Source organism: Mercenaria mercenaria, chromosome 4 (genome assembly GCF_021730395.1).
Source record: "Mercenaria mercenaria strain notata chromosome 4, MADL_Memer_1, whole genome shotgun sequence".
Taxonomy (NCBI): domain Eukaryota; kingdom Metazoa; phylum Mollusca; class Bivalvia; order Venerida; family Veneridae; genus Mercenaria; species Mercenaria mercenaria.
This window is the reverse complement of record NC_069364.1, coordinates 15,710,458-15,722,638: the sequence shown is the minus strand read 5'-3', so window position 1 is coordinate 15,722,638 and position 12,181 is coordinate 15,710,458. Positions and strand designations below refer to the sequence as shown.

Below are 12,181 nucleotides of genomic sequence, written 5' to 3'. Positions count from 1 at the left end.
GTATTTACCCGAAAGTTGATCCGGTTCCAATCCAGATGTGACATCTAGACCACTAATCACGAAATAATCAGCAAATCGCTGGTCTGCCTTAGAACCAGACATGTTTCTCTTCTTTAATAACCATTTATAAAACTAAATACGAGGTTAAGATGATCTATAGACGTTGGTACATTTTTGTTTTCATTGTTTTTCTTTTTGTGAAAATTAATGCCGTTAGGCGGCGCTCTGCAATTAGTAACAACCACAAAGAGGAAAAAACACCACAACGCTGCATATAATTATGAAATGAGATACGTTAGCGATATAAACAAATAAAATAAGTTCTTCTCAAATGTGATACCTTTGTTGGAATAATTAAGAATAATCAGAATCAATTATCAAAACAAAATTCATTGTAGCGCATTCCTATATCAATAGTTTGTAGAAATTTATGACCATTTAAACGACAAAATGCATAGATCCGATTTTTCTTATAAGGAAGTGAGATACCTTGGCAATATAAACAAATAGCGCGTGATCTGGCAGGTTTTTCATTTTTCTTACAATAATGTGATCAAATGTGATCAAGATTTAAATACTTAAAAAAAGAAAATCCGTCATAGCCGTGTCATGTGTATCACCCCCCCCCCCCCCCCCCCCCTCCTTCAAACACACCCTTAGATATTGTTGCTATGTCTCACAAGCTTCCTCGAAAATGGCGGATACACATGACACGGCTATGACGGATTTTCTTTTTTGATAAATTTGTTTATTTTTTAACCACACAAAGTGTACACAGACTATTGGTATAAAGTAGATAGTGCCTGTTAAGTTGTAATTAATGACACATTTTTTTATTGAAAAGGAGTAACAAATCCGCAAGTGTTAACTTTTTCAATATGCAACACATTTATAAATGGCACTAATTTAATCATCCTATTATTTAATCAGTCAATGCTACAAAATGACGTTATTTTATAAAGCTGTACAAAATGATACTTATAGACTAAGCGGTTGTTAAATGCAGAAGCCATACGATAACTTAACGCGTGTTAAATCTATAAACAGCCTATTGAGATTTGCATTTTGAAAACAAAAAAATTAGAAATAGTTGTCTACTATGTCTATACATCGTTACGGAATATGTTTGCTCATTTCGGTATTAAAACACACACACAAATCCAAAATATATACATAACAGTTCGGACAAAATATGCAGAAACACCTTCCAAATGTATGCTGATTCCCGTAAAAAAATAAATATTTATATCTATAAAAACAGATAATTCATATAATTATCAGAACCAGAACAACAGCTTATGTTAATTAGGCGTGAAAGATCCATTGGCCTTGTTCTATGGCTCCTCATGTTACTGGCTAAATTCTTATTTTTTCTAATTATGGTAATGCAACCAACATCATTTTCACAACAATCTTTTTTCATTTCAGTTGGTTCACGCACCGTCTTCCACATTATATAAGACAAGAAAAATGAATAACGCAAGTCAACATTACTTCTGATATTCTTAAGGAGAAAAACAAAAATTCAGTTCACGGATATTTAGCATATCGCCGTTTATATGTATAGGTTTTATTTGCCTTAAATGAAATTCATTTTCTCATGTGCAACGTCGAAAGTAAATTCTGTGACACCTGAGAACCCTGAGAACCAAATGAAAAATAGCTGTAACTTTTTGAAATGATAAACCTGATACATGAACATTCTGCATGAGTTTTCGCAATTATTTATTATGTGGTCACTTCTTTTCTTATTTCTCAATGTCAGTTTTACATTTTATATATAAAGCATTTTTTTTTCACACAGGACCGTGAAGAGAACTTAAAAGAATTCTGTTTTTATTTAGAACTTTACAGTCTGCTGGTACTTAGTTACGGGAAGCTTGTGAGACACAATGGCCCCTCAGCAACAAAGGGCGCTTTTGTTTGCAAAAATCCGGTTTGGGTTTTAGGTTTTGGTTTGGATAAAAAATACTGATAAACTTAAACTGGTTTCTGTTTAAATGAGTTCTTGAACAAACAGGCGGTTTGTATGAACAAAATGACGAATCTAGAAAAACTGGTGATTAAATCTATTCTAAATGGAGATAAATGACAGATTTTGTATCTAAGAGCCAAACATATTAAATAACATGTACTACTATTACTACTCCTCATGTGTCGACACTATTTAACATGTGTATATAGCAAGGCTAATTATGGCATAGACAGTTGAGTCACTGCCTTTTGCACTCAACAACATAAGCCATTAGACCAACTGAGTGAATACAAATGTTTGTTTTTGTTAAGTTTAATGTCGGACTGACAGAATTATAGGTCATATATCAACTTTCAATGCATTGTTTAAGGCATGGGCGGGCAGCTAGGTTAAGCCACTGACCTTTAAGTCAGCTGGATTACTTAAAAATCCACACATGAAAGAATTCTACACCCTGAGCAAGGTTTCGAACACACAGCAGTGAAGGACAAACAATTTAAAATCAACTACCCTAACCATCCGGCCACAAAGACAAAGACTGAGATGTAATCATTTAACTGTATCCACTATCCAGCAGACTTTTTTTATTTCAATTTGATGAAAATTAGAGATTAAGTGTTTTGTAACAGGGTAACTCCTAAATTGAAATCATTGCTGTTTCCTTGTTTTAGACACACTCAGCAAAGTTTGACAGTTGTGATGTAGTTAATGTGCAAAAATAGATGATGTTATACTACTCAAGGTTCAAGCAAAGCACATATACTCTGACTCTGGTGCTGGACTGATTTAAGTAACCAGTTGTATTTTAGGCCAGCGAGTGTATCTTACCTCACAAAAGCTTGTTTAAATAAATATTAATTAAGACTCTTCAAAAAATGGTTGACATATTTAATCTCTGACATTTTTTTCTGATGACACACTGTACATCCAAAATCTGGCAACAATGATTTGGATGGCATCCAATGACACCCCTGACTTGATCAGATAATACTTAATACTCTGTATTAAGGGTGACCAGAAACCATGGATATACATTATTAAACATAATTGATACTTATGTATATAATTATATGTATTTCGGTGAATTGAAATTTCTCTACACTACACGCAGCCACAGGAAAAACTGCAGCAATTACATGGCAGAGACTGAAGCACTCATGAAGACCGTCTTAATGATTGAAGACTCGGCAGAAGAAAGCTCCTCAGTCGTCTTTCTTACAGATGCACTGTCTGTCATGGAAGCTCTGATCAGCAAGAAAGCTCCACAGCTAGCCAGGAGAATGCAGAGCATGAGTGTAACCTGCAAAGTAGCACTTCAGTGGATTCCATCCCATTGTGGACTTGCAGGCAATGAAGAGGCAGACAAACTGGCTAAGCTAGGAGCTCAGTCAGAACAACCAACAGAACCTGTGAGTTACAAGGGGAAAGTCACCATCATCAAGGCACTAATAAGACAATGCATTATCAATTGAAACAAACTTGTGCAAACTTGTTTCCGAAGTTAGCATTGTAATAAATTGTACAACATTTTACAACAAGGATCAGCTCTTTTTACAGACTTAATAGTCATTTTATTTTTGTTGTAGACTGCTTTGTCTATATTGAAATGGCTATTTCATGGGGACACAAATTTATGGAATTCAACTTTTTAAGATAAAAACGATGGTATTTATGAGCTTGTTAGAAATTAATTACACAACTATGAAATCCATGAAAATTAGCCCCCCACAAGTATTTATGACTTTGCAGTGTTTTTCGGTCATTTTTCTGCATAAGTTAACAGGTCCTAGAGCTGTCAGTCAATTTATTTTCAATTAATATCTTGTCAGGGATAAAAAAAAATGAAAATTTAGTTGGAAAATGAAATGCTCATTGATATGAATAGTTGTATGCATGAAAATAAAAAAACCTCATTTTGCTCTTAAAATTTAAAACTGCATCTTTTAATCAGGCTAGAGAACTGCTTTGCATATGTATTTATATACTAATGATGTTTATGTGCATATAAAGTTATGTCAATGTGCATAGAGCTTCTTGCTAGGACCTGAACCTAGAATTCTTACAAAAGTAAGTGTGTTTCTTTTACACTACAAGAAGTGATCCCTTGCTTAGCAACAGAGACATTTATTTTTAAAAATACAAAATATTGCATATGTATGTTATCCTTCAGAAACAGACCATTTACTATAAATCAAAACTTTATTCTATAACAGCAATTGGATTTTGGACTGTTGGAGGTCGAATAATCTTGGAACGAAATGAATGGAATATTTCGATGGTTAGAGAAACTGGAAAACGAGTATCCCAATCAAAGAGGTGTTTTTAAAATTTTGACAAATGAATTCGGCTGGATAAAGATTCCCAGGGTTTTTCACAAAAATAAACCCCAATTCTTAATTTTTTTTTTACCCTTTTCCCTTTTGTCCACCGGTCCGTTTTTTTTCCAACTGCAAAAAATTTTCGGATAAAAAAAAAACCGAAAAAACCGCCCGGGGGGCAGTTTGGTCGGTTTGCCAAACCGGTTAGGGTTTTTGAAAAAAAATGACACAAACCTTTCAAGATCAAAACCAGTTTTAAAAAAAAAATAAAAATTTTGGCAAACGGTTTTGGGAAACCAAACTGAGTTTGTTAAAAAAAAACGCCCAAGATAACGGACGAGGGATGCGATTATTTATTGGCAAATATTTTTGGGTTTGTTTGATGGTGGTCTGTGCATTAGATTGTTGTTCTGCATCTAATTCAAAAAAAAAAAACCCAAACCAGACGAAAAAACAGAAAACCTATTTGAATTTTGAGGTACCAACAAAAAAAAAAATTCTGTTGCAGAAAAAAAGAGGGAAGAAAAAGGGCTTAAAAAATCTATGTTCGGTTGCAGTGCTAAAAAACTTTAAAAAGTATGTAAAATTTTGTGCTTCTTTCAATGAAAATTGAGGGGGGGAAATGGTACTCGTTTTCAGTGTCTGGGAAGTTTTTGGGCCGATTGAGGATTTTTCACCATTTGGGGAGTTTTTTTATTATCATTTTGAAAAATAGGTTTTTTTTTATTTAGTTTTTCTTTTTGTAAATATTTGGGAATAATAGTTTTTTTAAAATTTTGTAATTATCAAAATTTCCCCCTTTAAAAGTCTTCCTGGGGAAATTCTAGGGCGCCTGCCCATTCAAGCCGGGTCGCCACCCATACTTTCAGCCCTTTAATTAAAAATTTGAATTATATTTGTTTTTTCAGAAAATATTTTGCTAATAGGTACGGAACTAAAATTGAATGGGGAACAAATTGAATTAAAACAATTGGGTTTTTATAAAATATTTTCTTAAATACAGTCAAACACGTAACCAAATTATATATTCCGTCAAAAAAATCTGTAAGGGGTCATAGGAAGCAAGAAAAAAAAAAGCAATTATAAACAGCGTTGTTTCTGCCGGGGGACTCCCGTAAAATATTCAGAACATTCATTCGAATGATTATATCGTTCAGCATAAAATTTATTTTGTGTTATTGGTACTGTTTAGATTTCGAACATTTCAGCTAGGATGGTTCCAGTACTCCCACTTTCGTAGCTTTAGGCATTATTTAATTACCCTTTGATGTTGTGCTTGCTTTTTAATTTTGCCTTTTGGAAGTTTCTGTGATGTGCACGTTCTTTAATCTCAGATCCTCTCTCTAAATTCCAGTTTTTTTTAATTCTGTTCATTGTTTTCTCTTTTGGTCAATCATTATTTTATATGTGCAAGTTGAGACGTTAAAACCCGGGGTTGATGGAGGACAGAAAGGCATTCCATTTATGCCCCAGGGAAAATGCTCAATCAAAAAAGAACCTGCAACATTTTCATTTTTGTCGTGTTGCCACCTTTTCTATTTGATCGAGTCTGATCACGGGAGGTATTGAAATATGCAACACTCTCCCACTAGCCCCGGCTTTAGGGGAATTTCACAACTACAGGTTGAATGGACTAAATGATTCAAGTGACCAGAAAATAAAACATTACTGAGCCCACGAACGGCGGATTTTTATACCCCCACATAGCATTTAAAGGTGTTTTAACAAAGAAATGTTGTTTAGAAATTTACACGGTTTTAAAGGTTTGTTGTTGAAGAATTTTCAACAAGTTCTGATATTATGTATGTCTAGTTTTGTATTTCGCTTAGTCTGAGTGGTTGCAGATGTGATGTGAGTGATATGTGCCGCAAAACCCTTGTATGGGGCTCAGTATGTGGGCTATTCTCATATGTTGGCCCAGGTCTATTTCCTTCAATTGTCGGTAGCGGATCTGTAGCGCTTAAAAGTATTTGATTGCACCCTTGCAGCGGCAATGAAGGCCCCGAAAATCGTTGAACAGCTTTTACCCCCTTAGGGTTTTTTGTGACCGGTATTCAAATACTCGCTTGGATCTAATAAAGGGAGTGTGTTCTTTTGGCGCATTTCAGCTGTTTAATATAGAGTACCCCGCTTTTTTTGTTTGGGCGAAATGAGGAATGATAATTGGTTTGAATAAAAAATTCCGCTAACAGTTAGATCCCGACTCGGGTGTAAAAGAGTTTTGATTGTTGTCGTACTCATCATATGTTATTTTAAGTTTGTTTTTCCCAACGAAGACGGAGGAATTTGTTTTGGGTGCCCGTCGTCGTCCGAAACCCAAAATCTGGGAAGTGGTTGGGAATATAAAAAAAAAAACTTCATGTACATGTTAACACTACGGGGGAAATGGGGCCCCATAAAGTTTTCAGTAGTTCCCCAAAGAAACACTGAATTTTCCCCCTTGGGGAAGTGTTAACTATATAGGGTATATAAATATGGCAATTTTGCTTATAATTGTGAATTTTTGACAAGAAGTGAAACTTAAAATTGAATTAGATCCCCATAATCTGGTAGGCACAACAATTTCGTCAGGATCTTTTTGTAACCCCAGAGTTATTGCTCTTTAAATTTTTTAAAAAAATCCACATATTTGTACTTAAAAAACTAACAAATTGGTAAAATTTCATTAAACTCTTTTTTTTTTTTTCTGAAATTTATTATCTTTTTGAAGTTGGTATCCATCCAGGTCCCCCTCACCCCTGGTGACACCCCCCCGCCCTCACTCCAAAAAAAAAAAAAATAAAAAAAAAAATTTCTTTCCTTTTTTCCCCCCAAACCCTTTCCCATGTATTTGTAAATGAAAAGTTTTACCGTTCCCCAACCTCGCTCCTCCACCGTCATGCCCCCCCCCGTCATGACCCTCCCCCCGACCCTAATATTTTTTTCTTTTTTTTTTAATTTTTTTCCACAATATTTTAGTAAACATGTAAAGTTGGGTACCCCTACCCTCCCCGGTCACCCCCTTCCCCCGCCCACCCTCAAAAATATATTTATTTTTTCTTCCTTTTTTTTTTTAAATGTTAAAACCCTTTTAAAAGTGAAGTTGTAACCCAAATCCGCCTGCGCCAGCCATGTTCAGATACTTATTGATTGTGCTCTTTAAGGGGATATCTTTTCTTTTAAGTTCAGATGTACATTTAAACAGCATATTGGGTGCCAAACATTCGAAGACAATATTTCGTTCTTTTTCCCTTAAAGCTATTTTTCAAATAATCTTTTAAATTTCAAAAAAGCTAAGTTATTACAGTAAACATATTCCATTCAAATAATTCATTAGTCAGGATCACCGTAACTACATTTATTGTAATTTAAAAATTCGTTTTTTTGAATAAATTTTGACTAATAAAATTATTTGCTTTTTAGTAACATCCTTAACCTTTTCCCGGATATTTTTTTTTTTCCGTTCCTCACCAAAAACCCCCTTTCGGCGGGGGATACAATTCATCGAATTTCTTGTTGCTTTTTGCGTCTGGTACCATTTTCATTTTAGTTAGAAATAAAACCTTTTCCTTGATTCAAAAATTATAAAACCTTTTCCCATAAGACAAAAAACTAACTGGGTCCCCCGAATTTGTTTCAATAAATTTAATATTTATTTCACAGAAAATATGTGGGTTGTTTTTTTCACAGTGTTACTAAAATAATACCCAGTCATAATGGGTAAACTGGTTTTTCCCCCAATGTTTTTTTGTTCTCTATATAAATTTACTGGCCTACCAAATATGCGGGAAAATCATGGAAAATGCAAGCAAAGCAAGTAGTGATAAAGCGCGGGGTTTTCCGAAAATCAAAGCGAGATTTACAAGGGGGTAGTGATTGACGGTGTTTTTTTTAAAGCTTTGTTACAACTGTCAAAACAAACACGTTTGGGTGTTTAAATTGCAAATCAAACCCTTGAAATGTTGATAGTTGCGGGTTTTGGTAATTTTTTCGTTAAAAACCCAGTCTATAAATATACTAAATGAAAAAAATATAAATTTAAATGTGCCTCATATCAAAGATAAACTCTCCCTGCCCCAGTTGTGATGTAACCAGGGGGGAATCCCTTATCTTTGAATATCTTACAAATCAAAATGGTCAGTGTGAGTAGTCAGGTTGAAAAAGAACTGCTTGTTCATTGATAATTTCACCCGCATGTTCTGAAGGGGGATATTTTGTGTAGCACATGAACACCCTTTGGATGTGTTTCGGATAAAATAAGATGTTTTGCTGCAGAAATACACTTTAATTTGGTGGGGATAACCCGCAACCCAAAAATGAAAAAACATTTCAAAAAATCGGCAGTCGTATTATACGTTACATTTGCTGGGAATAGTTATCTAGGGCTTTGATTACGCGATTAGAAAAATACGTCACCAATTAATTTTATTTTGCTCCGGAAGTCGCGTAAATTAAGTGTGCACGTTTCTGGTGTCGATTCTTGTGTTGCGCCCCTATTTTCTGGCTTCGCGTCTAAATTTTTAAGCCCTTTGTTTTTAATTATGTATATGTATGTGTTTTTTTGCCCGCAAGAAACCTGCTGATGAAAATTAGTACAAAAAGTGTTTTTTTCCCTTTTAAAAATGAATTACGCATGGTCTTAAATGTTTCTGTTTTGGAAAAAAATCCATACAGTGAAAATTTTCATAGGGTCAAAAAATACGAGAATGAATATATGTAAGTCAAAGAGAAATAGTAAATATTAATCACATGTTCATAATAAATGATTACAAAATGTGAGCTACCTTTATAAACAATATATTGATACTTATTACCATGTAAATATTTTTTTTCGACAAAGCTATATAGTTTTACAAGAAGAACAGGCTTTTAAGTATACAGGCCAGAAATGTTGACTATTTCTTCCACTATCTATATGTCGTCTGGCCTCGTATTTCTGATCTCAGTTGTCAAATGTAAAATAAATCTTAAAGCATTTATCAAATTATTCTGAATGTTTATCAAAAATGTACTATATTTAATAGTAAAATTAAATTTGTTTAAAGCTGATTAGTGTGTATATTAGAAATATAAAATTTTATCAATTATTTTCTGGTTATGAATTGAAACACCCTTTCCGATTCGATTCAGTCATCGAATATGTTTGGAGTCCGAAGTTGCAACACTAAAGTTATGTGCGTTTTCCGCTTGAGATCGTCGAGACTGTGCAGAAAATGGGGTTTCTTGGACTTCAGGATTATATTGTTAATAGTGTAAAAGAATGATGACTTGGATTTGGTACTGGAGTTATACTAGCAGTTATGTCATTGCCCTTCATGCCCCTTAAATCTCTACAATGTTTCTTTAGAACTTGGGGGGGAGTTAAGAGTTCCCTCATGGCGTTCGCTGGTAAATGGATAAAAATTTGTTAAAATTTAAAAATCTGAGTGCATTGAAAAAGGAAATATGCTCCCCCAAAACCCCCTTCATTTAAATCTTTAATATTCTTTAAAAATAGATACGCAATATTAAAAAAAAAAGCGTGCGTTGGGAAGACTAACATGAATAATTAGCAGTACAGCGTTTGCAATACAAGTTAGTTCTTGGGGGAAAATGTAGAGGGAGATCGTTACAAGAAGAATAAATAGGATATTGTATGCAACCATAACTATCAACAAAAGCAAGTTACGATGTCCATCTTGGCCATTTTTCGTCATTGGGGCCTTTTTTATTAAACAAGGTTAAATTTACAAAAACCAACCGACGTAAACACCTTGCTATAAATTTGCATACAACAAAAAACCTAGGGAAAATCCTTGGAAGCATAGAAAAGAACCAAGCAAACAGTAGCGACTCGGTTTTATGAGTTGTCATGAGAGGTAAAGAAATGTGTAACGCCCCCCACGCTCTTAGCCTGGTTAAGTGGAAAATCTGTTATAGTAAAACGAATGTACTCCATGGACCCAAATGACCAGAAAATAAAAAAAAATCGAAGTTTTATAATTAATACAAGAGATACACTTCATATAAATGTTAATTTAATTTATTGCTAAATCAGAGAACAAAAACCCTCAATCAATAGTCTGCTACAGTACTCGATTGACATTGACTTTTCAAAATTTGGAAAAATGGAAAAGATTCATTTAGAAACAAAGGTGTAAAGACTGTAAAAAAAGGGAAAAATTGACTTTTTGATGATTCAAGGGCTATAGCTTCAATTTACTGTTTACTAAAGTGTTGGCCATATTCGTTCTTGAAAATCTCATGGGATACTTATTTTTTTTTTTAAAAATGATTAGGATCGGTAAAGAAATGAGTGCCCAAATTTTAAAATTAAAAAAAATTTACTTTGAAATCAAGGAAATAACCTGGACTTTTTTCCCTTTTTTGGGGTATTTACTTTTAAAGGGGAAAAAAGGTGTAAATTTGGACGTTGGCGGTTCGCTTCGCAAAATCGTGAATTACGTTCGATTAAGTGTTGGAAAAAAAATGGCGTTCAGCGATGCAAAAAGGGCGATACATGGACGTTTTTTTCATTCTCGGCGGATAACTTGGGGTTAAGCACTAATTGCTGTGTATGGGCAAGTCTTTTTATATGACAATGGGTACATTTGGCAATTAGAAAAGGGATTTTAAAATTCATTTATTTAAGACGTATGGTTTAAAAAATTTTTTTTATCATTCAGACATTTTTATTTATTGCTGTATTACATACAACCATAGCAGTTTTCAAGCGCATTGTATAATAAACATGAAAAATTATGAAAAAAAAAAAGAGTTTGTTTCTGTTTTGTATTGTAGGTAGTAATGATATTTGAAATTGAAAGTTATTGTTCCCGATCCTATCGGTATTTTCTTGCTCGTTTGTTACTGACAAAATCTCAACAAATAAAAAAGCGGTAGTCCATTTTTCCGACATTCAAAAAAAGAAAACTTTGTCTGCTGTTGAATTTTTGTATACAATTCTGGTTTTTTTAGATGCAGTAATTCCCAAAAAATAAATTTTAGCAAAAAAAGTATTTGTGGGCGCTCAAACCCCCTTTTTTTGCAAATTCAATTTTCTGCTTATTTAAACCTACTTTGGGTTTTTTTTTTTTTTTTTTTTTTCAAAGTCTTAAATTTTTAAAGTAAAGCAACCCCAAATTTTAGTTTTTTTTGATGCAAAAACAAAAACTTTTGATTTTGCCAAATTAAAAAACATTATTTACCAAATAAAAAAATCCTGTAGGTTTTGAGGAGTTGGGTCAAAACTTTTGAAATATGCCCCAATAATTCGGATGACGGACGGGCGGGCGGGGTAACACAATTGCCCTACCCAAAAATAACGGGTGGTGGGTGGGTGGGGGAAAAATAAAACGAAATTTTTCATATTGTAAATTCTTAGAAAGAAATCATTTACCCCCCGTTGCACCTAAATTATACTTTAAATTTTTTAAATATGTCCTAAAATTTATGCGAAAAAAAAAAAAATAAGCTTTCTTTCTTACCCTGAGATTTAAAGAAAATTAATTATTTCGATGAATATTTGTATATGTAATGTGATCCTTTTGTCTGCAAATTTTCAATCTTCTAAGTAGGTAAAATTGAAAATTTCCACAAATTTCAGTGATAAAGACAATATGAATATAATGATTTGCTTTACAAGAATGAAAAATTGTTCAGAAAGTATTTGATTTTTTAAAACGGAATGGTAAAATTCTATTTGCAAAAAGCATACGCCGTTTTTGTAATAAAAAATATGGTAACGTCAGAAAAAAGGGGGAAAAGCTAACGTCAAAAGCCGCCCATAGCGCCCTTTGAGATCCATATTTTGCGACTTCGTACTCGAAAAAAGATTCGGTAGTTGAGGGCTTTTTCTTTGTATTTGCGGGGAAATGCCTTTAAATAATGGTTAAATTTTTCAAAATCTATGGGCAGTAAATGATGCTCC

General features: G+C 33.6%; 1 protein-coding gene across 12 annotated transcripts in view; it reads right to left on the bottom strand.

Annotated features, from left to right (window-relative positions):
• LOC123552685 (DENN domain-containing protein 5B-like) overlaps positions 1-239 on the bottom strand; it is a 57,113-nt gene extending 56,874 nt beyond the window's left edge. For 11 of the 12 annotated variants that reach the window (XM_053540554.1, XM_053540545.1, XM_053540549.1 and 8 more), the window contains exon 1: positions 9-239. In XM_053540554.1, coding sequence (XP_053396529.1) covers positions 9-102 — 94 coding nt within the window. In that variant the 5' untranslated portion in view covers positions 103-239. The remainder of the gene's footprint in view (positions 1-8) is intronic. The other variant, XM_053540556.1, reaches the window with a different exon arrangement.
• Between the last annotated feature and the right edge of the window lie 11,942 nt (positions 240-12,181).